The 24,759-nt window shown below is 43.7% G+C and overlaps 1 protein-coding gene across 4 annotated transcripts in view; it reads right to left on the minus strand.

Moving 5' to 3' along the window:
- Positions 1-24,759, minus strand: part of LHFPL2 (LHFPL tetraspan subfamily member 2) — a 126,096-nt gene that overhangs the window by 54,992 nt on the left and 46,345 nt on the right. For 2 of the 4 annotated variants that reach the window (XM_030968501.1, XM_030968499.1), the window contains exon 2: positions 4,743-4,900. Coding sequence is in view for 1 of the 4 variants with exons in the window: in XM_030968502.1 (XP_030824362.1) it covers positions 4,787-4,900 (114 nt within the window). In the remaining 3 variants the exon portion in view is untranslated. Of the gene's footprint in view, positions 1-11; positions 3,006-4,742; positions 4,901-10,698; positions 10,837-24,759 lie in introns of those variants that run through there. The other 2 variants (XM_030968500.1, XM_030968502.1) reach the window with 2 other exon arrangements.

The following is a 24,759-nucleotide window of genomic DNA, read 5'->3' on the forward strand; positions in this document are numbered from 1 at the left end:
AACATAAGAAAAGTACAGAGACAAAAACATTAAAACAATACTCATGATTAGTACTGGTGGCTGGAATGGTAAAAATGTTGGTTGTAAGAGATTATATGCACACGGGTAATATTTGACTACCAGGTCACTTTTGCTTGGCTAGAAACGCAGCTATTCTAGACATCACTCCAACCACGACAGCACTAAGAAAAAGCACAAACCCTGGACTTCAGGAGGGTAGACTTCAGACTCTTCAGGGATCAGTTTGGTGAAGCAGCCATGGGACAAAGCCCTGGCTGGGAGAAAGGCCCAAGAAAACTCACTAACATCCAAGGATCACCTCCTCCAAGCTCAGGGACTATGCGTCCCAACAAGAAGGAAGTCAGGCAGAAATGCCAGGCCTGCATGGATGAACAAGGAGTTTGCAGACAGACATAAACCAAAGGGCAGAAGCAAGGACAGGTAGCCTGGGAGGAATATAGACAGAATGTCTGAGAAGCTAGGGATACGGCTAGGAAAGCTAAAGCCCTGATAGAATTGAACCTCTCCAGAGACATCAAGGACAACAAGAAAAGCTTCTTCAACAGCTATGTTTGTGATAAAAGCAAGATGGTAAAATGTGGTCCCTCTCTGCAAGGAAACAGGAGATGTGGTTACCCAGGACATGAAGAAAGCTGAGGTACCCTGTAATTTTTTTGCCTCAGTTCTCACTGGCAAGTTCTCCAGCTACGCTGCTTGAATTGCAGAAGGCTAAGAAAGACATGGAACTACTGGAGAGGGTCCAGTGAAGGACTACAAAGATCATCATAGGATCATAGAATATCCTGAGTTGGATGGAACCCACAAGTAGACTCCAACTCCTGGCTCTGTGCACGATAATCCCCAAAATCACTCCATATGACAGAGAGCATTGTTCAAACACTTCCTGAACTCTGTCAGGCTTGGTGCTGTGACCACATCTCTGGGGAGCTTGTTCCAGTGCCCAGCCACCCTCAGAGTGAAGAACCTTTTCCTGATATCCAGGAAATACAGCTTCATGCTGGTTTCCCATGTCATACCACTGCTCAGCAAAGAAATCAACACTTAACCATTTCAGCTTGCGAGGAAGTTGTAGACTGCAGGGTTATGGTTAGGGGACTGGAGTATTTTTCTTCTGAGGAAAGGCTGAGAGAGAAACCACACACTGTAGGACAAGATCAGGTTTGCAACCATCCTCAGGAACTGAAGGTGCACATGTCCGTGTAACCTAATAGTGCAGAAGTCCATGGGATGTGATGAGATACATTCTGAGTAAACAGGACACTATCCACCACATTTGAGAAGTTGTGGCAGTCTGGTGAAGTTCCCACTGACTGAAAAAAGGGAATTGTAACCTCCACTTAAAAAAAAGGGGTAGAAGAGTAAGACTACAGGCCAATCATTCTCACCTCTGTGCCCACCAAGACAATGGAGAAGATCTTCCTGGAAACTATGTTAAGGCACATGGAAAATAAGGAGGTGACTGGTGACAGCCAATACAGCTTCACAAAGGGCAAATCATGCCTGATGAATCTGGCCTTCTATGATGGGATTACACTGTCGCAGATGAGGAACGAACAACTGATTTCACATATTTGGACTTGTGAAAAGCATCTGACATGGTCCTTGTCTCTAGACTGGAAAGACATGTATTTGACAGATGGACCACTCAGCAGATTAAGAATTGGCTGGATGGTTGCAGTCAAAGAGTTTCAGTCAAAACTCATGTCCAAGTGGAAACCAGGGCTGGTGTTCCTCAGATGTTGGTTTTGGGACCACTGTAGCTGCTGCAGTGTGTGAAAGTCTAAGCCCAAACTAGCCCACAGAAAGGCACTTCAGCAGCCTCGGTGTGACAGCCATGTGGCAGCTCAGCTCTGGCTCCCGGCAGGAGACGGGCGGGGCGTATGGCTGTCTAAGGCGCTCTCCCTCGCATCATGGCGGGGAATGCGGCACCTTGTTAGACAGGCAAGACAAACGCAGCAGCGAAGCACAGGCACAAAGAAAGGCAAGGAGGCAGGCAGATCTCCGCAGCGGTATCTGGGTTTATTCAGGAAAGGAGCATGGCTGCAGGGATCTGCCCGGGGGGGCGGGAACTTGCACACGATGATAAAAGCTTCCAGAAGGGAGGAGCGACCCACCCCCTGGCCAGTAACATAACAGAACTGAGTGATTGATATGACATAGTAACAAATAGGAGGCTTGTTGGGGAGGGACAGCAACTCCTGCTCCAATCACCTTCCGCCCACGGTAGAAGGTTCTAGGGATGGGGTGTGGGCAAAGAGTGATGGACAGGGAGGTCACCGGGGAAACATGGGGGGTTTACAAAGAAGCCATGGCAACTAAGGAGGGGACTAAAGACTGACATAATAATTGATACAAAATGCTGGGAGTTCCCTAGGCAACCAGGGGATTGACACATAACTGTAGAAGGGGGGAAGGCAGGGAGGGAGCCCAAGGCAGAACCATTTTAACATAACATGGAGGGAACAGAACATGCCAATCTTAACATTAGAATTATAACTTGAATAATAAACTAAACTATGAACAGAAAAGTGGTCACACCGCAACATCTCCCCCTTTTTTACACCAAAAGAAAATGAAGGAGGGAGACAACTAGATTAACGGAACACTCAAAAAGGGAACAGTAAACAATGTTCTCTTCTTCTTCATCGTGAGAAGGCTCACTCGAGGAGTCTTGAGTTCGTGGAGGAGGAATCATTTCAACGTAATTGTCTTCGTCTGTCGATGGTATTCCAAACAAGACTTCTCGGTCTCTTGCTGGGATTGATGTTAATGTGACTGAAAGTTTCTTTAACAGAGTCCAGAAAACAGAAGTGGCAACTGAAATAATGAACAAAATTAGCAAAACTAACATCACAGTTCTTGCAGTTGACCTGGCCCATCCCGGAATGCCTCATCCTGATAGCTAGTCTCCCAGGAGATAAGCTCACAGGACCCAGGCAAAGAGTATGGTGACGAGATAGATGAGAGCCATGGGTCCAGGTCAACTGAAATGATAAGAACAAAATATAATGTTAACAGAAAAAAATTTTTGATTCTGCCTTGGGAGAGGGAAAAGTCACTGATTGGAAACAAGATCTGGGTCAGGGCAGAGAGGGTTTTGGTTTACGCCGCCGCCACCAGCTGGCCACCTTCACTTGCTTCGGAAGAATGGTTGTCTTTCCTGCTTTGGGCACAAAAGGCCTGACCCAACAAGAAGAGACTCACTTGAGGCCTGAGGGAGTGGACACGCAAGCATACCCATGCCCCCAGGTCACGAGATCAAATGGTCCCTCCAAACGCCAGGTCTCCGGGTCCTTGACCAGAACCGGTGGCTTTTCTTTCAGGCGCAGGTCACTGTGATGCATAAAGTGCCTCACAATGGGAGGGTTAAGATTCTCAAATTAACAATTTAAGAAGTTGATGGTATACAACGCCCGAGATAACTGGGTTTGAGGGGACTCCACCTTCATAGCCGGTGTTTGATGGGTGAGAACTTTCTTGACGCTCTGGTGGATTCTCTCGATCACAGCTTGTCCCATGGGAGAATAGGGGATGCCTGTTTTATGTTCTATTCCCCATTGCTGTAGGAAGCTCCGGAGCTCCCTGAACACGTACGCAGGCCTGTTATCTGTTTTTAGAACTTTAGGGATGCACGGAGAAAGCCTGGAGTAGATGTTTTTTGACATCCAGGGCTCTCTCCCCTGTGTGGGCCATAAGCGAAGACAGCACTTGAGAAAGTGTCCACAGAGACGTGGACATACTTGAGGCGGCCAAATTGTGGAACCTTGGTGACATCAGTTTGCCACACCTCACAGCTGGACAACCCTCTGGGATTTGCACCAGCGGGCAGCGATGGCAGCTGGTCCCGCTGGCAGTGGGGACATGTGGCCACAATGGCCTTGGCCTGGTCACGTGTCAGGTGGAATTGGCACACCAGGCCAGGCACATTCTGGAAGAGCTGGTGGCTAATCTTGGCTTGACAGAACACATCTGGGAGCGAGGCCTATTGAAATGGCTGAGGAACACCCACTCTATGACTAAGAGGGGGTCACTCGGGCCCCGGTCCTTCCCCTTCTTACCCTTTGGTGTTTTCAGGGCTTTGAGGGGTCTGTCCCATTGAAAGATGATGCCGTGGAGGTGCGGCAGGTTCCCAAGAATAATAAATTTGAAAGGCAGGCCCGGATGGTAACAGTGGGCCTGTCTTGCCTCGATGGATTTTCTGATTTTCTCCAGTGCGGACTTGGCCTCTGGGGTGAGTTCCCTAGGAGAACTGAGCTTCTCTCCCCCTTTCAATAAATCGAAAAGGGGGGCTAGGTCTTCGGTAGTAATGCCCAGCCAGGGTCTCACCTGTGAGGGCTGTCACAAGGGTTCTTGGGTGAAGGAAGAGACGAGAAGGTTGACTCCATTATCAGAAGGCTTGATTTATTATTTTATGATATATACATATACTATAACTATACTACAAAGAAAAAGCAGGAGAGCTTTTCAGAAGCTTGCTAAGCTAAGAATAGAAAAGTAAAGAATGATAACACACAAGCTGGCCCCAACACAGAGCGAGAGCCAGCTCTGCTGTGAGTGGTCACTGAACCAAAACATCCACACCAGACCAATCCGGATCACCCTGTTGCATTCCACAGCAGCAGATAATTATTTTTTACCTTTTGTCTCTGGGGCCTCAGCTTCCCAGAAGGAAAAAATCCTAAAGAAAGGATTTTAGTGAAAAAGATGTCTACGACACTCACCCAATTCAACGCCCCACACAGTTGATGGACGTCCGCTAAGGTTTTCACTGTGGGGTGAATGGCCAATTTCTGAGGCACAATGGTCCTCTTGGTGATTTCCAGGCCCAAGTACTTCCAGGGCGGCATCCGTTGAATCTTGTCACTCTGGAGCTCGAAACCTGCAGCAATTAAACAATCAGTTACACGGGAGAGCACGTGCACCAACAGGTCGTCGTTGGGGGCGCAGACCAGCACGTCATCCATGTAATGATGGATGATGACGGTTTTAAACTCTGCTCGGATTGGGGCAAGCAGAGAAGCAACATACCACTGGCAGATCACAGGGCTGCATTTCATTCCCTGTGCAAGACAATGCCAATTGTAGCGCCTAATGGGAGCTTCACGGTTCAAGGTGGACACCGTGAATGCAAAGCGTGGGGCGTCATCTGGATGCAAGGGAATTTGAAAGAAGCAATCCTTCAGGTCAGTAATAGCCAAATTCCAATTTTGGGGGAGCATCGATGGGGATGGCATCCCAGGCTGGAGGGCACCCATGTCTTGTATAACTTCATTGATTTTCTGACGGTTGTGGAGGAGCAGCCACTTTCTGCTGGACTTACGAATGACAAACACTGGGGAGTTCCATTCTGACATGGACTCCACCAGGTTGCCTTTTCTGACTTGCTCCTCAACGAGTTCAGATAGCGCTTTCAATTTCTGTTTTTTAAGTGGCCATTGACTCACCCAGATAGGTTTATCAGATTTCCAATTCAATTTCCAGGTGGCGCGCTCTTCAATGGCCGCTGCCCGAAAAACCTGGAGAGCCGGGAGGTCAATTTTGGCTCCCCATTGGGCAGGGGTGTCCCTCCCCCACAGGGGCTCGGTGTAATCTAAAACGAACAGGCGAACATATGCCAATTGCCCGTCAGGCCCCGTAATTTGAATGACACTCCTACTCTGTTTAGCCAGTTGGCTGCCCCCAACACCCTGGATGTGTCCATCAACACATTGCAGCTCCCAGTGTGACGGCCATTCCCAAAAGGGAATGATCGCCACATCTGTTCCTGTGTCTAGCATCCCCCTGATGGTGATTGCGAACTCCTTTCAAGAGCTGACACTCGAGGCGGGGCTTTGAATGCCCCACCATCTGCGCCCAAGCCACAGATGGAGCTTCCTTCTGCCCCTTACCCAACCATCAACGAAAACGAGGCAGGCTGGAGCACTCACAGGGGTGGTCTGGATCCCACTCACCAGCTTTAACATGGTCAATGAGCGGGACTGGGATGGCCTGGGCGATAATTTTTCCTCGAGGGAGGAACAATGGGGGACGGACACAAGTGATTGTGAGTGAGAAAAGGTGCTGGTCTGATGACACCAATGCAGGATTAACTAGCAAATCAATTGGTGTAAATTTGGTGTCACCCACGACGACGAACTGGTGTCGAATTTGTCCCAGTTATGTGGGGCCTCTGGGCACACGGGGAGCACACGGATGTTAGAATCGCAAAGATGAATTGCGTGTGTGGTCTGCAACCCGAAAGGAGAACCACGAGAAAAGGTAGTTAGAGCAGGTTCCAGTACAAGTCTCGGGTCAAGGTAAGAAAGGCAAGTTACATCAGGTAAAGTAATGTCACAATCGGTAGCAAAAGGTAATTCATCAGCCAAAGAGGTAACAGGCTGAGATGGCGGCGGGTTAAAATTGGGCTCCCTCCCCCTGCCTTTAGATGGTAATTTCCTGCCTTTCATTTTCTCCACACGCAGGGGGGCACTGCGCTCAAAATTCAGTTTTTTGGAGGGTTGCCCCCCACAGGATGCCCTGACTGCTTTCCCCGTTTAAAGTCACAGAACTCCTTGCGGAGTGGGCAGTCGGGCATCCAATGGTCCTCCCTCCCACACAAGTGACAGGCGGACTGATCGCGGCGCAGTGGTCTTGGGGTGCCTGGTCCCGGTCGAGGATGACTGGGTGGTGGCACGGCGGCAGCAACAGCGGCTTCTGGGAGGTCTGCAATACCGACCCGACGCGAGGATGGGGTGCTCTTCAGGTCACCGGCTCTCTGGAGAGGTGGAACTTTGAGGGTGCAGACCTCCAGCAAGTCTTCAAGGGTGGGATGCAGGTGCAAAGACAAGCTGAGAATTGCTGCCTTGCAGGCTGCATTGGCATTAGATGTTTCTATGGTCTTTACGAACTGCGCCCATGCACTCTCGTCTACATCTTCAAACTCTGCTTCTGCTTGAAGCCACACCACAAAATCATCAAAGGGCTCAGCAGGTCCCTGAAAGAGATGGGAGAGCGGGACCGCTGGCACCCCAGCCGCAATCTTAAAAAAGGCTTGAGGTGCTACTCGTGCACTCTGATTGAGCGCTTCTGTGGGTGTCAATTCAGCCTGCTTTTGGCCTTTTGCCCATTCCTCGAGTCCACAGAGGTGTTCCACTGTTAACTTCTCCCCATTGCTGTCCTCTCCCACATCGGCATTTTCCCACAACTTTGGCAAAATCTCAATGACCCCCTTCTTCCATGCGGCCTCCCATCTGGAAAACTGAGCGGTGTTTAAAAGGCACTGGAAGATCTGCCGTAAATCAGCAGGCACCAACTCCGCTTCCAGAAGGGAGGCTTTCAGCAACCCCCAAAACTATTCACTTTGGTTCCCAAAATCTTTCTGCGCTTTGCAGAGCTCTTTAATCAGATTCCGGGAGACTGGGGACCATTGAATCCGTTGATTCCCACCCCTCGTCCAGTGGTAGGACACCGGAGCTGCCGTGATGATGTTGGCTGGCTCCGGGCCCCATGCTTCCACACCTGTCCCTCAGGCCCCGAAACATGAGAAAAAGATGGCGGACCATGGGAACTGGAAGGGGGAATGGGGGAGCAGGAGGGGGTGGGGTTGGGGGTGTTGTGGGAACTTTGGGTGGAGGCGAAAGATTGAGTGCTCTCCACCCACGGGGAGGACCTCCGAGGCTGGGCTTTGGGAGAGGGCGGGACACTGGGAGGAGCAGGGAAGGGAGGCGGGGCTGAAGGAGGAGCGCAGGAGGCAGGAGGAGCCAACAGGAAAAGGGAGGAGTCATGGGAAAGGAAGAGGTTGGGAGGAGGGAGGAAGGGGTTTGGTGGTGGGAAAAGAAAGGGATTATGGGGAGGAGAAGGGGGTTGTTCCCGCCGCAGTGCCTCATGGTCCCCGCCATCTTGGACTCCATAGGAGCCATCTGGAGCGGGGACCTAAAGCGAATTTTAGAGTTTAACTTGGGGGACTTAACAACGCAGGAAGTGGGAGCAGGGGAAGAACAGGGTACGGAAGAGTCTGCAGGCGTCCGGGCCCTTGGACGTCTGCAGCAGGGGAATTGGCAATCTTGAGAGGGGCCAGGAAGATGGGGAGAATCCTGCCCGCTGTGGCTGGGAGCTGCCCGCCTCAGGATGCCAGGTTTTCTGAGGGTGGAGGGAGAGGTGTGCGGGGTAGGAACACGGGGTAGGGACGAACTGGGGACCGAACTGGAACTAGGACAACTTGAAGATGAACTTAAAGCTCAGGGGTGTTCTCCCTGTTCTTTTATATTTTTCTCCTTTAACACAGAAATAATCTGTGCCACCCAATGTAGGTGTTTGGCCAAATCGACTATTTTTATCATCAAAATTCCCTCTGACCTGGCCAAATTAGCTAGTTTACGTGAGAGCTCCTCCCAAAACCGGAGGTCTCTGCAACGTCAGGGGAAGTGTCTTTGAACTGGCAGAAGACCCACCGAATCAAACTTTTTAACTCCTTTTTCTTAATTGAAACTTCCCCCCCAACCAAAATTACCCCAACGACAAACAAAGCCTCCTTCTGCACGGCGGACAGTCTTGCACCCATGACTGCAATGTTAAGAAGCCGTGCAAGCCTCACGACACCCGCAAATTAAAACGAAAATGAAAAGAGAGAAGGAGAATGGCGGGCGACGGCTGCCAGTTCCACGCCACGTGGGCGCCACGTGGAAGCTTGGAACCACCCGCACCGGTGCTCCGCTGCTGCGCCGCGGGAGCCATGCGCGCGTCGCAAGCCGCTGCAAGAGCCGCCCTGCCGAAAAACCGTGGTGCCACCGCTCCGAAAGCCGTGGGCGTCGCCACACCGAAAAAGCGTGGTGCCACCAGACTGAAAGCCGCAGCAAGAGCTGGCTGCACCAAAAAACCGCAAGCAGCGGTGAGAGCCATTCAGCCACACAAAGGGGGGGATGAAAGTAGGGAGGAAGAAAACGTTTCCTGCCCAGACCCCTATCAGAAATAGATGTAAAAGAAGGAAAAACCGAACCCCACCGCCCCTAAGTTACGACGGTGGGCACCCACCGCCCCAAAGTTCCGATGGCGGGGGGGCTGAGTTAAAAGACGGGGGGGTGAAAAAAAGGAAACTCACCAAACTGGGTGGGAACAAAGGGAAGGTCCGGGTGTCGCGGGTCATACCGTGTGGACTGCTCACGGGTGTGGGAGGCGGTCAGTCCAGTCCTCCAGAGCGCAACCCCCAGCAACCGGGGGTCGGCTGCAACAGAGGTGCTGCCGCGCCCAATGGAGCTGAATAGCTCCGAACCACAGGTCCAACGTAGTCCAAGGGCCTTGCGTGGGCGTCAAACAGCTGCTGCGGTGCGTGAAAGTCTAAGCCCAAACTAGCCCACAGAAAGGCACTTCAGCAGCCTCGGTGTGACAGCCATGTGGCAGCTCAGCTCTGGCTCCCGGCAGGAGACGGGCGGGGCGTATGGCTGTCTAAGGCGCTCTCCCTCGCATCATGGCGGGGAATGCGGCACCTTGTTAGACAGGCAAGACAAACGCAGCAGCGAAGCACAGGCACAAAGAAAGGCAAGGAGGCAGGCAGATCTCCGCAGTGGTATCTGGGTTTATTCAGGAAAGGAGCATGGCTGCAGGGATCTGCCCGGGGGGGCGGGAACTTGCACACGATGATAAAAGCTTCCAGAAGGGAGGAGCGACCCACCCCCTGGCCAGTAACATAACAGAACTGAGTGATTGATATGACATAGTAACAAATAGGAGGCTTGTTGGGGAGGGACAGCAACTCCTGCTCCAATCACCTTCCGCCCACGGTAGAAGGTTCTAGGGATGGTGTGTGGGCAAAGAGTGATGGACAGGGAGGTCACCGGGGAAACATGGGGGGTTTACAAAGAAGCCATGGCAACTAAGGAGGGGACTAAAGACTGACATAATAATTGATACAAAATGCCGGGAGTTCCCTAGGCAACCGGGGGATTGACACCGGGCTGTATGTGGTCAAGACACTGGAGGGAAGGGATGACATCCAGATGGAATGCGATGGGCTTGAGAAGGAGACCTGTGCAAACCTTATCAAGCTCAAGAATGATGCATCCTGATGAGCAAGAAATGGGCAAATGGGGCTAGGGACCTGCATAGATAAACAAGGAACTCCTGTCATTAATCAAGAGTAAGCAGGAAATACATAGGAGATGGAAGCAGGATCTGGCCATTTGTAATGAATACAAAGGGAGGCTGTTAAACTAAGTAGAAATGACACAAGGAAAGCCAAGGTCCACCTAGAATTAAATCTGGTCAATGATGTCAAAGACAACAAGAGGGACTTCTTCAAATATATCAATAACAAAGAAAAATAAGAATTTTGTGGTCCTGTTGCTAAATGGAGGGAGGGACCCCGGTAACAGAGAATGAAGAGAAGCCAGAAGACGACATTTGACTGAATGTCTTCTTTGCTTCAGTCTTCACTGACAAGACCAGCCCTCAGGGTTCTCTGACCCAGGAGACATGGGTAAAGCAATTCTGGAGTGAAGACGTTCCCTTGCTCAAGGAAGATAGGGGTAGAGACCACACAGGTAAACTTGACATCCACAAGTCCATATGTCCTGATGGGATTCATCTACAAGTGCTGCAGACATGACTGTGAGGCTGCTCACAATGGAAGAAAGCAAATGTCAACCTAATGTTCAACAAGGGAAAGAATGAGGACCCTGAGAACTACCAGACAGTCAGCCTCACCTTGATCCCTGGAAAGGTGACGGAAGCACCTCATTCAGAAAGGCTTATCCACATGGGTGATCACGGATAGTCAGCATGGCTTCACTCAATTAAATCCTCCTTGACCAACTTGATTGCCACCTTTAATGAAACCAGCACCTGGAGGGATGAAGGGAGAACAATGGATATTGTCTACTTTGACTTCAGTAGATTTCCTTAGACAAACTCAGGTATGTGGTCTGGATGAGTGGACAGTGAGGTGGATCAAGAACTGGCTGAACAACAAATCCCAGAAGGTTACAACCAGCGTCACAGGGTCTAGGTGGAGGCCTCTCCCTAGTAGTGTCCCTCTAGGTTCAATGCTGTACTGTTTAACTTCATCCGTGACTTGGATGAAGGGGCAGATGCCTGCTCAGCAAATTCACTGATGATACAAAGCTGGGCAGAGTGGCCAATACCTCTAAGTGCTAGACAGGCTGAGGCAGCTGGGCCTGTTCAGCCTCGAGAAGAGACAAGTGAGAGGGGACCTCATGAATATCTATCATGATCTGAAGACAGCTATCAAGACAATGGAACAGGCTCTTCTCAGAGGTGCTGAGTAGTAGGACAAGAGGCAATGGGCAGACACTGATGCACAGGAAATTCCACCTGAACATGAGGAAGAACTTCTTTACTCTGTGGCTGACTGAGCACTGGAACAGATTGCCCAGAGAGGCTGTGGAGTCTCCCTCACTGGAGATAATTTAAGAACTGCCTGGACACAATCCTGTGCTATGTGCTCCAGGACATTCCTGCTTGAGCAGGGAGCTTGGAACACAGGATCCACTGTGGTTGGTCCCTTCCAACAAAATCCACTTCATGATTCAGTGACCTTCTAGCAGACTTACAGTACCTGAAGAGGGCCTAAAAGAAAGTGAGAGAGCATCTTTTTATAAGACCGTGTAGTGATAGAACAGGGGGGAGAGGCTTTAACTGTGAGGTTGGTGAGAGATTGACACAGGCTACCTGGAGAAGTTCTGGATGCCTCATTCCTGAAATTTCCAAGGCCAGGTTGGATAGGGCTTTGAGAAACCTGGCCTAGTAGAGGATGTCCCTGCCCGCAACAGGGGGCTGGATGCAGAAAACCTTTGAGATGCCTTCCAACCCAAACTATCATCCTGTGAACTTAAGATTCTATGAAGCAGTAACACATAAACTAAGCACACAAAAAATCACATATTTTTCTGTTCCTCTATTTTACTAATGAAGTATACTTATCAAGATCTGAAAATACATTTAGGATTATTTGTATATTCTGTACCAATTTACAATAACACTTTAAAATCAAGTATGACTTAGGAAGAACTCCAAAAGATCCTAAACTACTGCAATTAAAACCTGACCGACATAGCCTGGTCATTCCAAAAATGTACCTATAAACTTCTGCCACCCTATTTCATGGAATTAAGCAAGGACAAACACAAATTCTTGTACCTGAGATGGACTAATCCCTTGGAGACATTGGGCACTGGCCACCCAGGGCACACTTCCTGAAGTGGAGCTGGGGTCCAGGCAGAAAGTGGTCCAAACATGAGGCAACAGTTAGCCTTGGCAACAAGGAAGGCCAAAAATGTCCTGGGATATGTCTACAGTCTAAGATCCCACTAATAAGCTATTATTCACCTCCAGCCAACACTTTCAGGTATATACATCTTGAACAGTTTTGTATCCCCACTACCAAAAAGCAATAAATTAAGGTGACAAAAGTAAGGTTAGGTTGATTCAGCAATACTGAAATACAGAATTTCCCACAGTAATAGCAAATCCTGCATTTTTATACATTCACCAAGACAAGATATATGAAGAACCTCCCCTACATAAACAAATAAAGTGAGTCAGAAAGTCTTACAAAGGGAGATAATCTGGCCTCGGTGAAGATGGTTTAACAACAAAAAAGTTGGTGCAGAACTTCCAACAAAGTGTGCTTCTGAGGACAAAGGAAAGTGTATTAGGAGCTCTGCAAAGTCAAGCATAGCTTAAAATGGCCTCTGAATTCCTGGCACATAGATATTCCTTCAGAAAAAAAAAAGAAATAACACCAAAACCCACCAACTGACTGGACCAAGCAGCTGTGATTTCTTCAGCTTTTCTGTCTCAAAAACAGTTAAAATGGCAATGAAGACACAGCAGTGTTAGCACAGGCAGAGACTATTTTCAGGAACAAAAAGGGTCAAATTGTTTTCCTTAAACTCAAGTACCAAATAAAAAAATGCAGGATCAATTTTAAGTACATGTAAACACACCTAATTCTCTGAATAATCCATTAGGTGCTGCTTTTAAGGAAAAAATTCCTTGCTTGGAGTCTGAGCTCCCTAAAAAATAGTACAGGCAGGGTAAGACAGGATCAGCCCACAGAGGAAGCTGTAGAAAAGCCTCTCTTTCACAGAGTCCTCCACCTGCCAAAGGCACAGCAGTGTTCTTCCTCACATGCACATGAAAACTCAAAAAATACTAAAACTTTGAAAAAGGAGGAAAGTAAGTACAGTATCTTAGAAGTCTCCTTTTTGTCACCATATTTGTGACAAAGCTAACAAGAAGAAAGTCCACACACCTTCCACTACCCCATCACCACACAGGCACTTCCCTTATGCTGCAAAAGGCCAAATCCTCCCAAAAAAATCAAAATGGGAAAAACACATGTATGCTTTCATTCTTTCTCTCAGGAGGTCTTACAGATTTTGTAATAGCTCAGACAGATTTCTAGAACAGCAGGCAAAAACACATAAAATCTGTTTCTTCCTTTCTACTCAGTTAGCTGTAAGTTTGATTACATTAGCTCCACCCCACCAAAAAAGATGGAAACACTACATTCTCCATTTTTAGCTCCTTTCTCAATTGCAAGATATAAATGCCTTAGCATAACTAAGACAGAAAGAGTCTCTATAACAAACAGAGCCATTGATTTAAAGTTCTCTTATTTACAGGCAACAGGAGAATCAAATAGACTGGATACGGCTAAGAGAACACAATGGGTTTGATAACATTCCCATGTCACATACCCTGTCTTTGTACACAGTAGGAAGTGGGTATACTTAGGCTACCCAGCACAAATACAATAAAAAAAGAATACAGATATATCTGCTGTATCTTAAAACATCCTTTTTAAGTAGCTTTTTCTTCAGATATACTACTGTGTGATACTTCCATGTATTATATAACGGCAAGTACTGAAATCAAAGAATATTTGCTTACTTCAAGAAGGTTTGTATGACCAATTATGTCACTATGAATAGAAATAATGCATTCAATGGGTTCTTTGTCTTTTGCTATCAATGCAGAACAACATAAAATGAAATTAAAAAAAACAAGTAGCATTTCATAGGCGTCATTAAGGCTACCTTCAGAAATAACACCAAAACAAGAAGGACAAAGTATGCTCTTTAGGGATACACTGATAGAAGGTTAAAAAAAACCCTCACAAGTAAAACTGCTCTCTAAATTAATGAGAGTGCTAAACACCATAGGAAGATAACCGCTTAAGATATGCAAAAGATTTTTTAAACATTTCTTCTCAGGCTTATTATTTTCTCTTTCACACAAACCTACAAAAGAAAAAAAATCCAGTTTTCCTTTTTCTATAGCCTACCTAATTTGTTCAATCTATATCATGCTATGTATCTATCTGTATGTAATTTAAAGCAAATTTAAAAGAGTCATGGAGAGCAGCTTAATTTACAAGCTGTTTCAAAGAGAACAGAAGAAAAAATCCTATTTCATACTACAAAAATATTTTCCCCTAATGCACCTGTCCTGAAGTTTACACTTAATAAAAGCCAGAGGTACTTCTAATACACTGATCCCTGTTCTTAATGCCAGTTTCCCAGTGCACCACCTTTACCAAGAAAGTAGCACAGCATAGTTTTATACATCATTAAAATGTTTAAACCAAATAATACATTTTTATAATCCTAGCAATTCTCACAATACCAAGCAGAATAAATACAGAAGCATTAAGAGACCTGCGCTGCAGATGAAAGATCCCTCTTAGCCTTTTACCTAATACAATAACACTGAGTAGTAAATTAATCCAATTACATTTCTTAAACAAGCCAGTCATTACCAAGCAAAGCAAAAATATGCAAATTTGGCTTCAGTAAAGTTATTATGTAAAATTTGTTTTGGCTTCTAAAGTTTGTTTCAGCTAAGCATAAATCCTTATTTGAAGTTTGTAATATAGAACATCAGCCATGAGCCTGATCTCACATTCACTGAAGACAGTGAGAGTTCTTATCTTTAGCATTATCCATGAGGATAAAAGGACATAGACTGTTTATTTTAAAGGCAGTGTAAAAGCACTTAACAAGTTCACTTTACAACATGCTTCTTGAGTCACATCTCTGAGTCATAGGGACTACAAAGCAAAATGGCAAGTCCCCCTTCCACAGCTGCCCCATGAGTTACACCACAGCCAGCACTTCGATCTTCCTCGGTACAACCCTCTACCAATTCAAGGTAACCTAAGCTTTGCAGCACTAGCTCTACTAAGTATATCTACAGCCACTAAAATTGTTCCTTGGCTCCGTTTTGGTCACAGAGCTGCTCTAGGTGGCCGCCACAGAGAAGAACCAGACAAGAAGTGATTCAGAAAGCAGCTTCGCCCTGGGGCCAGCACTGCCTGTTGCCTGCATGCAGATGATGAGAGGAACAGGTCCCATGGGCAGCCCAGTGACCATCAGACACAGGCAGGCTCCAGGTCAACACCAAAGCAGGGGGGGCTGGAACAGGAACATCAGCAACACAGCTCTAACACAGACTGAAGGCACCAGGCTGGGCTGAAACACACTTCTGGGTCCCCAGGCAAAAGCACGGGCAGGACCCAGGGGAGCCTGAGTCACCAGAGTGCCCTGGAGCCCTGACATGCTGGTTGCTAATCAAATGCTCTAACCAGTGGCATGCTCCTTAGCAGTGAGCTAGAATCTTGGCAAGCTCAAGCTATTTTTCCTGAATGTCAGCTGGCTTAATAAGTAACAACTTTTGATGAGTATTTATTAGCATTTGAATTATTGCTCCCAGATTACCACACACTGGCCTGCAAAATTCTAAATTTACAAACAAAGCTGTCTTCTGGCAGAAGTGAAAGAGAATGTCGCCAAGGGAGACAAGCCAGTTATCTTTTCCTGAAGGTCTGAGGTGGCAACTGTGGAGTTTCATTACGTCATAAGCAATTAACAAATTCCTTTATTTAATCTGTACCACACATGCTTTTTAAAGCAACAGCTGCATGGTTTTCATTGGTTTTCAGCCTCACACTTCCTCCTCCAGCCAAAATTATAGTCAGAGTATCATCATGGTGATGTGATTATTACAAATCAATGAAACAATCATTAGACTGCCCAAATTGCCTGATAACATTCCTGCATTTTCCAGTAATGCTGCATTATGACTGAATTAGGAACCCATTTGTTTTGTGGTTTCATCCTAAAAAAAAAAAAGAAAGAAAAAGGCTTAAGGCACCATCTTTCTCTCCCTCCAAATAAACAGACCTGCTTTAACACTTGAGCTTTCCTTACATTTGGGACAAGGTATCTAACAAAGCAGCCAAACACAGAACTAGGGCCCAACTTACTGAGACACAAGCTGTTAAGAGTTCTCAAAATACAAGTTCAAACTTCTCTATGGTGTCAGGAAAACAAAATCGTTTATGCATATGTTCTACATTGAACTAATTTCCACGCCTTCTTTGCAGCTTTCATCTACATTGAAGCAACAAAAATATACACACAAACAATGGTTTATCAAATTAAAGCACCCAGAGGTATCACCTGTGACCTTCTTCCATTGAAAAACTGCTTTTTAAACTTTTAAGACTTCAGTGATTCATGCAATGATTTTGCTAAGTGACAAAATCTTGAGCTTAGGCCATTCAATTTGATGTCAGAGCAAACTTCTTCTATCAATAGTTTATCTAGTCATTATCCACCTAATACACCTATCATGCACTCAAACCCCTAATTCAAGGCTAAAAATATTACATATTAATTACACATTAAACTGTAGTCACATCTACAGCTTATGTCCCAGAACCCTTCTTCAGTCTTGTAAAAAATGAAAACCCAAAATCCAAAACCCAAACCAAGTGTAAATAAAACTAAATGAAGATGAGACTCTGAGCAACATTACATATGCCTTTGTTGAGCATTTCAGTAAAATCATATTATAGAAATGAAAATCCTTACTCAAGTACTATCTGCCCAGTTTTCCAGCTCTGGAGGACACCCTGCACTTTCTGCAGACCTCCGAAAGCCCTGAGCCATTTCCATCCAGCATGCTTTTCCAGCTGGACCTTACAAACCCACTCCTCTGATGCTAACCCAAGAAGAGGAAGAGTTAAAAGAAGTGTTAAAGGGCATATTTAACCTGCAGATGAAAGAATTAACTAGCCCTGGGGATGGTGGAAATTGAAGAGCAACTAAAAAATACATTTACTGTGGTTTTGTATACCACAGTGATGCTTTTTTATGCCTTTTAAATTTTTCTCATTTTAAGCTTTTTCTGAAGCAAATTTACTTAAAACACTACTAGAGAAACAATATTTTCAGAAATGTTCTGGCAATACAAACAGAAAATCTAGGTTTAGTTTTTCCTGTAGTCAGTAACATCCTCTTCAAAGACTGTCACAGTATGCATTTTGTAAGAACTTATAAATATCCTTTAAACTCCTCTAAATATTTTAAAAATTATTATTTAACATCCATTTCTGAGTAAAACTGAGATATAAGCTCTTGACCATCTGAAAGAGCAAGATTTTGACAACAAGAAAAAGAGCAGAGATAAGAAACTCTCTAGTCCTATGTCAGAGGCTGATGATACAATGAAACAAATTCACAAAATTAACAAAATTAACAAATTAACAAAACATAATATGGGGAACAACACAAGCATAACAAGGGAACAAACTCCCTTGCTAAAGGCCCTCTCATGCCAAGAACTTTTTTTTAGATGTATTAGCATACCTCCCACTCATCTCTCAGCAAAAACATACTAAACAGCTTGAAGCTGTCTCAAACCCCACTGTCAAAACCAAGACATCCAATCTAAACCCACTTAAAATATTCTCAAAGTATTACTCATCAAAAATGCTGTTTCTCATTTGAGTTCTACTAGCACCATACAGACTTTTTATCTGTATCCCAGGCTTTTGACTATTAAAGGCAGAAGACTACTTTTTATTAAGTCTTGATAATGTACACAATGTCTACATCAACCACATCCACAAAGCCATGTTTAAAGAACATTAAATACTTAGTCACATATTTCATTCTAGACAAAGGCTAAAAAACAAGATATGGGGGTATAAAGATGTTTCTTTTGAATGTTATTATATCTTTTTTTCCTTCTGCAAAGCATATAAACAAAATAATATCCATGATATAAAGTTATTTTGAAAGAAAACATGAAAATTTAAGGTCAAGCAGACCTCCCCAAAAACAAAGAAAAGCAAGAAATTGGTCACTTCACAAAGCACAAGCAAAACAGCCCTAGGAAATCCATATGAAAGATTTGTTTAAAGAATATATAAACTCTGGTCTAAGCTTCACAGACCTCTCCAAAAGTCAAGCTAAGAGACAACATGTCTCTGGAACGTAACAAACATTTCTGAAAGTTCCTTCTGTTCTCTCCACCTTTCAAAACACTGTATTTTGCTATCTTAGTAGGAATTAAGATTTTAATTGGCTTTGACCATTTGCTCACTACCAGAATAAACATAATGATGAACTTGAAGGTGAGAAGTTAAGGAACAGCCAATGAGGCAGTTAGGTGGAGAACTCTGTGGGAGGCAGGAAAATGCATCATTAGTAATCACCTCAAGTCCCATTTCAAGTTTGGGGGGCAACTCTTTTATTTTCAAGCCAAAAAACATACACAGCTGAGTTCATAGCCTTTTTAACCTTTCAATATAATATAAGGCTAAACATGTAAGGGAGTTTAAAAACTTTCAAGGAACTACCATAAACCCTGAAATATGACATAATTTGTCCACTTAATCAAGTTCATCAGATTCAAGAAGTGACAAATTTATTAGATTCTCTCTTCGCACCCCCCCTCCCTTTTTTATTTTGATGTGTCAGTAAGGCAAATTATTTCCAGGCTACACGGGATCAAATAACTGAAAATAATCACATGTATGTAAGCTACACATTTTAACAACAGATTCAATTTGGCAGCAGCAGAAAATGCAGATTCCTATGAGGAAGTACTATGTTTCTAGGCCTATACTTACTTCAAAGAGGGCAATCACACAAGGAACAAATATCAACAGTTCTTTTTCCATGAGTTTTCTTATCAAGTATGGGAAAAAGTATTTCAAAGAAGAAGAATCCAACAATTCCTTAGGTCTCAGTGACCTTCTAATGCACTGATCCATAATAAGAACTCTGTATGAAGCTCTAAGTTTCAGAGTCGCCAAATAGTGATCCTTTCTCCCCCAAAACTAGCTTTCTGAAGTAGTTGTATGAGCTGCCTTTTTAAGTGATTTTTTCCAATGAATGCTAAGGTTTGGAACACAACATGAGGAGGTTTTCTGACATAATTGCTTTCTTATGGTTTTCCAGCAATTGAACATGGACTTTAAATCTCTTACAGGCAAAGCTGACTGGTTTAAGTAATTGAGACCACACAAATGATATGCAACTACTCTTCAGTATTCTTTACAGCTTTAAAAGAGCTCTCAAATAAATGAAAATTTAACATACATCTCTTCCATATTCATCCACATAGTATAGTCCAGCTCCATTCAGATGGTCCCCTAAGGTTTTGGCTCTCTAGAAAGAGTTAAATATCTGAAACAGACCCTTGTCATGTTCATATATTAGTACTGTTTTCAAAGGGCTGTTCAGAGGATGAAGACTGAGAACAATACAAATTCTCCACTCCATGCTCAACTAACAAAGCATCCAATCAGTTCCCACTGAGTTCCAGTTCATTTTGTGTCCAGATGTAAGTGATTAACAGTACATTGTTTGAAACTTAATTCCACATCTGTTGTTCTGTGGGACTTGGAAAACAGATGAAGTTTTCTGACAATTGTTTGCAGAGTAGATAATCGCAAGCATGTGTAATAGTATCCCAAAGCGCAGAACACCATGAGTCTAAGAAGATTTTTTGCTGAATGTTTTTGTTGCTTTTCTAAGTAAGATAAAAACCAAAGATGCTGTCAGATGGAAATGATTAATACATTCTTAAAAAGTCATCATCTATAACTAAGAAGGCAAAGCAAAATCGAGACTTTCTTCCTAAGGATCATAATTTCACACCCTAGTATTCTACCCAGTCAGCAAAAATTCATTTTATGGCCTATCAGGTAACTTTTAAAAGTTATGTAGAAGTGGCAAATTCCTGCAAAACTACAACACACAAAATATACTGTTTTGTCATGGAGCACTGTAGTAGTGAGAGAATGTTCTGGGCTATGACAGGATGACAGTTGGCATCTTTTGAACATATCACAAATTTAAGTGGTATGGGTGAATTTTCTTTTGATCCCTAGAAAATAGATAAGCAGAGAAAGGAAGACTAGATAGCAACTCTTCGCTGTATTTGCCAAAATAAGTGCAGACAGCATCAAAGCATAATGGGAAATATTAGGCTCAAGAAAGTACTTCTTCTATGCAAGACACAGTTATACTGAAGAAATCTGCCACAGTTTCCTCTGGATGCTTAATTCCATATTTGCTCAAGAATTGATGGAACAAATTACAAAAGAAACGATCCACTGATAGATATTAAATGTAACAAGTGCTTCCTCCAGTAAGTCCTCAAGACGAAGAGCAGTAGAAACTGAAAACATCAGTCCAAATTTCCTCTGTATTTTAGGCAATTGGCCTAATACTTCTACTGACCAGATAGTTCTAACTACTTTATTTATGATCTTATGATATCACCTTGGACCTTCATCTGACCTCCACATACAACAAGCACAAGAGCTACATTATCCACACAGATTGAGGAAAATTCGCAGGGAGGGCTCAAGGTAGATGAAACACACAGTTTTTAAAAAAGATTTTCTAATTAATTCTGGGATTAAAGTAAACTGCCAAGACTAGCTTATTTTGTTAGAGCAGTGTGCTAAGGCTGTGTGTTTGACCCCCTAATGGCCATTCACTGAACGCAGTTGGATTTGACGATCCTTGTGGGTCCCCTTGCAACTCAGAATATTCTGTGATTCGGTGAACTATTAGTTAGCTATATATAAGAATGCCTCTGAGAAGGGCCAAAATTTCAGTTCAGTCACATACAAAGAAACCAGATACTGCTGCCAAGGGCTATCATGATACTGTGAACTTCCAAATGGTGTTTTCTTAAAAGGGCGCCTGTCTGAGATATGGAATTACCTCACACTGGAAAAGGTGTTTTCAAACTTTTCTATACAATCATTATGATTAAAAATATGGATGAAAACAGAAGCTCAAAAAAAACCCAAAAACCTCAACCCAAACAACCAAACAAAATCATAATATTTTATTTGTAAAATAAGGAAAGTCATTATTTTGAGTTCTGTTACACACACATGTATGCACACGCATAAACTCCCCAGTACTGGTGAGAGTGGAAACCAGGTTAAACTTGGGTAGTTCCATGTGGCCAGTGTGTCACAGCAGATGAAGAACAAGAATGAGAAACAGAGAAACTTCCTAAAATCTAAACAAAGAAAAGGTGCAGAAGAAATCAAGTTCAAATAACAGAATCCATATAATTTATGTAAAAATAAGCTATTCAGATAAGGAAAAAAAAGGTCCGTCTTCTATAGAAAAGGACAGTGATGGGTTCTAAAAGTATTCTGCTAAACACAATTGCTGACACTACTTAATTAGGACAGCCATTTAAAATGCATGTGATAACCAATTACACGAATCAGAAGGCACAAAGAGGATGCACTGCATGTTATAATTATAAATTCTCATTTTCATTATGTAACTTAGAGAGTATCAGAAAGGCAAGATTTATAATGCAGAGCATGTGATCAGACAGCATTGTGCTTTCAAAGAAATGTTCCTAATAAATCTGAATTAAAGTCACTACAACACTAAAAGGATAGGCAATATGGCTCCACTAAAGATTAAAATACAACAAATATCCTTAGTTATACAGAAAAAGTAGGCAGGTTGTGCAGATACGAATGCCATGTCCACCAACAAACTGCAAACAATAATGACTTTGAGTTTTATTCTATGATTATAAATGTGTTTATGTAAAGAAATCACTGAAGGCTTTCTGAGGCAAGTGAAGATCAGACAAGTTATTAACTGTCTGCAAAGAGTATCAGGTGAACAAATGAAATTCCCTGCTACACATACAATCCTGCTGATGTCAGGACAGCACCAAAGCTAAGCATCCATGCTGATGAGTTATGCACCAGTCCCATGCAAGTCCACTTCAGCTGCTGGGAAATGTCCCAAGGAAGGGTCTTCATTCTTTCATGTGCTATGGGTACTGAAAGAGAGGTACTTCTATTTTTTTAGTTTGAGTACCCTCTGCCAACATAATTTCCTAAAATACTACTGCATAAATATAACATATACATGCATATGTAAAAAAAAACCCAAAAAACAAAAAGCGCCACATCCCCATATTTATACCCAAAAGGCTACAAGCATATCTACTTTAAAGACTGCTATAGGACTTTTCTCCAATTGTGACCAAAAAGCTAAATGAAATTCAATACACACACGAGTCCCATGGGTCTCTTCCACTTTGTCCTTCTGTAATTGTACTAAAAGCTTCTCTGGAGTCTCTCCCTCAGGCATCTGGAGTTGACACTTCTATTTATCTAGCTAAAGACAGGTCCCCTGCTTCTTCCCTGCCAATACCATGAAGAATTTAATGTATCAGCAAGGACTCGAAGCTTGAAACTCGATCCACTATTTTTATAAAACGATTCACAGACTAACACTAAGTTTTTTGACTTAAGAGCAAAGGGTTTCCATAGAGCAATTTGGGGCTAGATTAAACCACTCATGTTTCCATCAGTGGGGAGGGGGGGGGGGGGGGAGGAAGAGGACCATAACATGCAGCCACCAAATTGATTTTAATATCCTGAGACAGAAAAGAAATTCCTATTCAAGTCCCTTCATACCTTCTTAAAAAATCACAGCAGCTATTTCAATGACTCCTGTGAAGTAAGAAGGGATGAACACAAAGCAATAAAAAGCAAATTGAGGAAATAAAATAAAATGGGAACGAAAAAAAATTTTGCTTTTACTTTACAGGAGGGAAGACAGTGGTTTGGAACTTAATTTTACTCCATACCAATGCAATGGTATGGTATAGATACATACAATGGTATGGATAACAATAAAGAAAAATCAATGGAGAATTTGCATCAAAGGACCATTGATGCACAAAGCTGAAGTAATTCCCCTTTTCATATCTACAAAAGATGACAGATACTCAACACAGAAGGACATAATATTCTATCACATATACTGAGGAACCTGTTGGATGCACAACACTGCCTTAATTTCTATTATACCAATAAGTAAACGGAACAACAGCAAGGCTAGTTATTCTAATTTTCGGGTTTTTTTGAGAATGGAGTACTACTTTGACTGAAAAATTGCTTGCCTGTGCAAAATGGCATCTTCAGTTTCTTTGAAACTCTAAAAGTCTTCCATTAACACATCAGCCAAACGTCCAACTGTGTAAAACATGGAATCTACTTATATTAAAAAGCCTTATCCCAGGCTTTCTGAAACAGATAAAAAATTTACAGCAGGTTTTCTTCCAGCTATTTAAACAAATAGAAGATGATAGCTTTCAAAGATGGGGTTCTTTTTGGCCATCAGAAATCAGAGAGAACTGCTAGTCATCTATACAGAGTCTTAAATAATATGAAGTCTCCAAGAATATTAAACATCTTTTTAATTGATAGGGTACCCACCATTGAGATCCTAAAAGCTGTTTTCATCTTCCAAATTATGAATCAAAGTCACTAAGATATCTCAAAGAGTTGGGATTCATAAACATAATTTTTTGATTTTAAGGAAGAAGCAGGTTGTTATAGAGACTAATCTAGAAGCACGGCAGAAAATAAATTCATCACAGGACAAAACTCTTGGTTTACATATAATGATACATTCACAAAAATCTTAGAATCATAAAATAGTTAGAGATGGAAGGCAGCACTGGAGATCACCTTGGTCCAACCCCCCCACCAAAGTAGGGCCACCCAGAGTATGGGACATAGGAACGTGTGGGTTTTGAAAGTTCCCAGAGAGGGAGACGCCATGGTCTTCCTGGGCAACCTGTTCACTGCTCAGCCATCCTCAATATAAAGAAGTTCTTCCTCATATTGAGGGTGGAACTTCTGGTGTTCATTGCCACTGGTCCTTGTGCAGTATCTGGGCACCACTGAAATGTCTGGCATCATCCTCCCGGCAACTGCCTTTAAGATATCTATATGCATTGAGGCGATCCCCTCAGTCTCCCCTTTTCTAGACTAAACAGGCCCAGCTCCTTGTAGGAGAGATGTTCCAGTTTGTGGCCTCTACTGAAGCATAAGGACTGAGGATGGACATTGGAAGCATGAGCTGCCTGTAAGAGGAAGACGGTTTTCACTAACAGGAACTATGTGTCTTTACGAGTCATAGGCAGGATAGCCTTCACAAACACTGAATGCCAGAAAGGATACCAATATGCTAGAATAAACACAGCCAAGTTTCTGCAACTTTTTCCCATTTTCTGGGAAAAAAGTTCATCCAGGTAAGGCCATTTAAGATTCTCCACCCAGGGTGCAGTATTCAAGCTCGCAAAACTGCAAGTCATTTAGAGGAAACGCTACTTTAAAAAATTCAGTCATTAAACAGTATCTTCCTTTCTTTGTCTTCTGAATATGGTATATCTGCAATATTTCAGCATTTACAAGGGGCTTATAAAAAAGAGGGAGAGTGACTTTTTACACAGGCAAATAGTGATAGGACAAGGGGAATGGTTTTAAACTAAAAGAGAATTTTAGATTAGATGTTAGAAAGAAATTCTTTCCTGTGAAGGTGGTGAGGCACTGGAGCAGGCTGCCCAGAAAGGTTGTGAATGTCCCATTCCTGGAAG

Source organism: Camarhynchus parvulus, chromosome Z, assembly GCF_901933205.1.
Source record: "Camarhynchus parvulus chromosome Z, STF_HiC, whole genome shotgun sequence".
Lineage (NCBI taxonomy): Eukaryota > Metazoa > Chordata > Aves > Passeriformes > Thraupidae > Camarhynchus > Camarhynchus parvulus.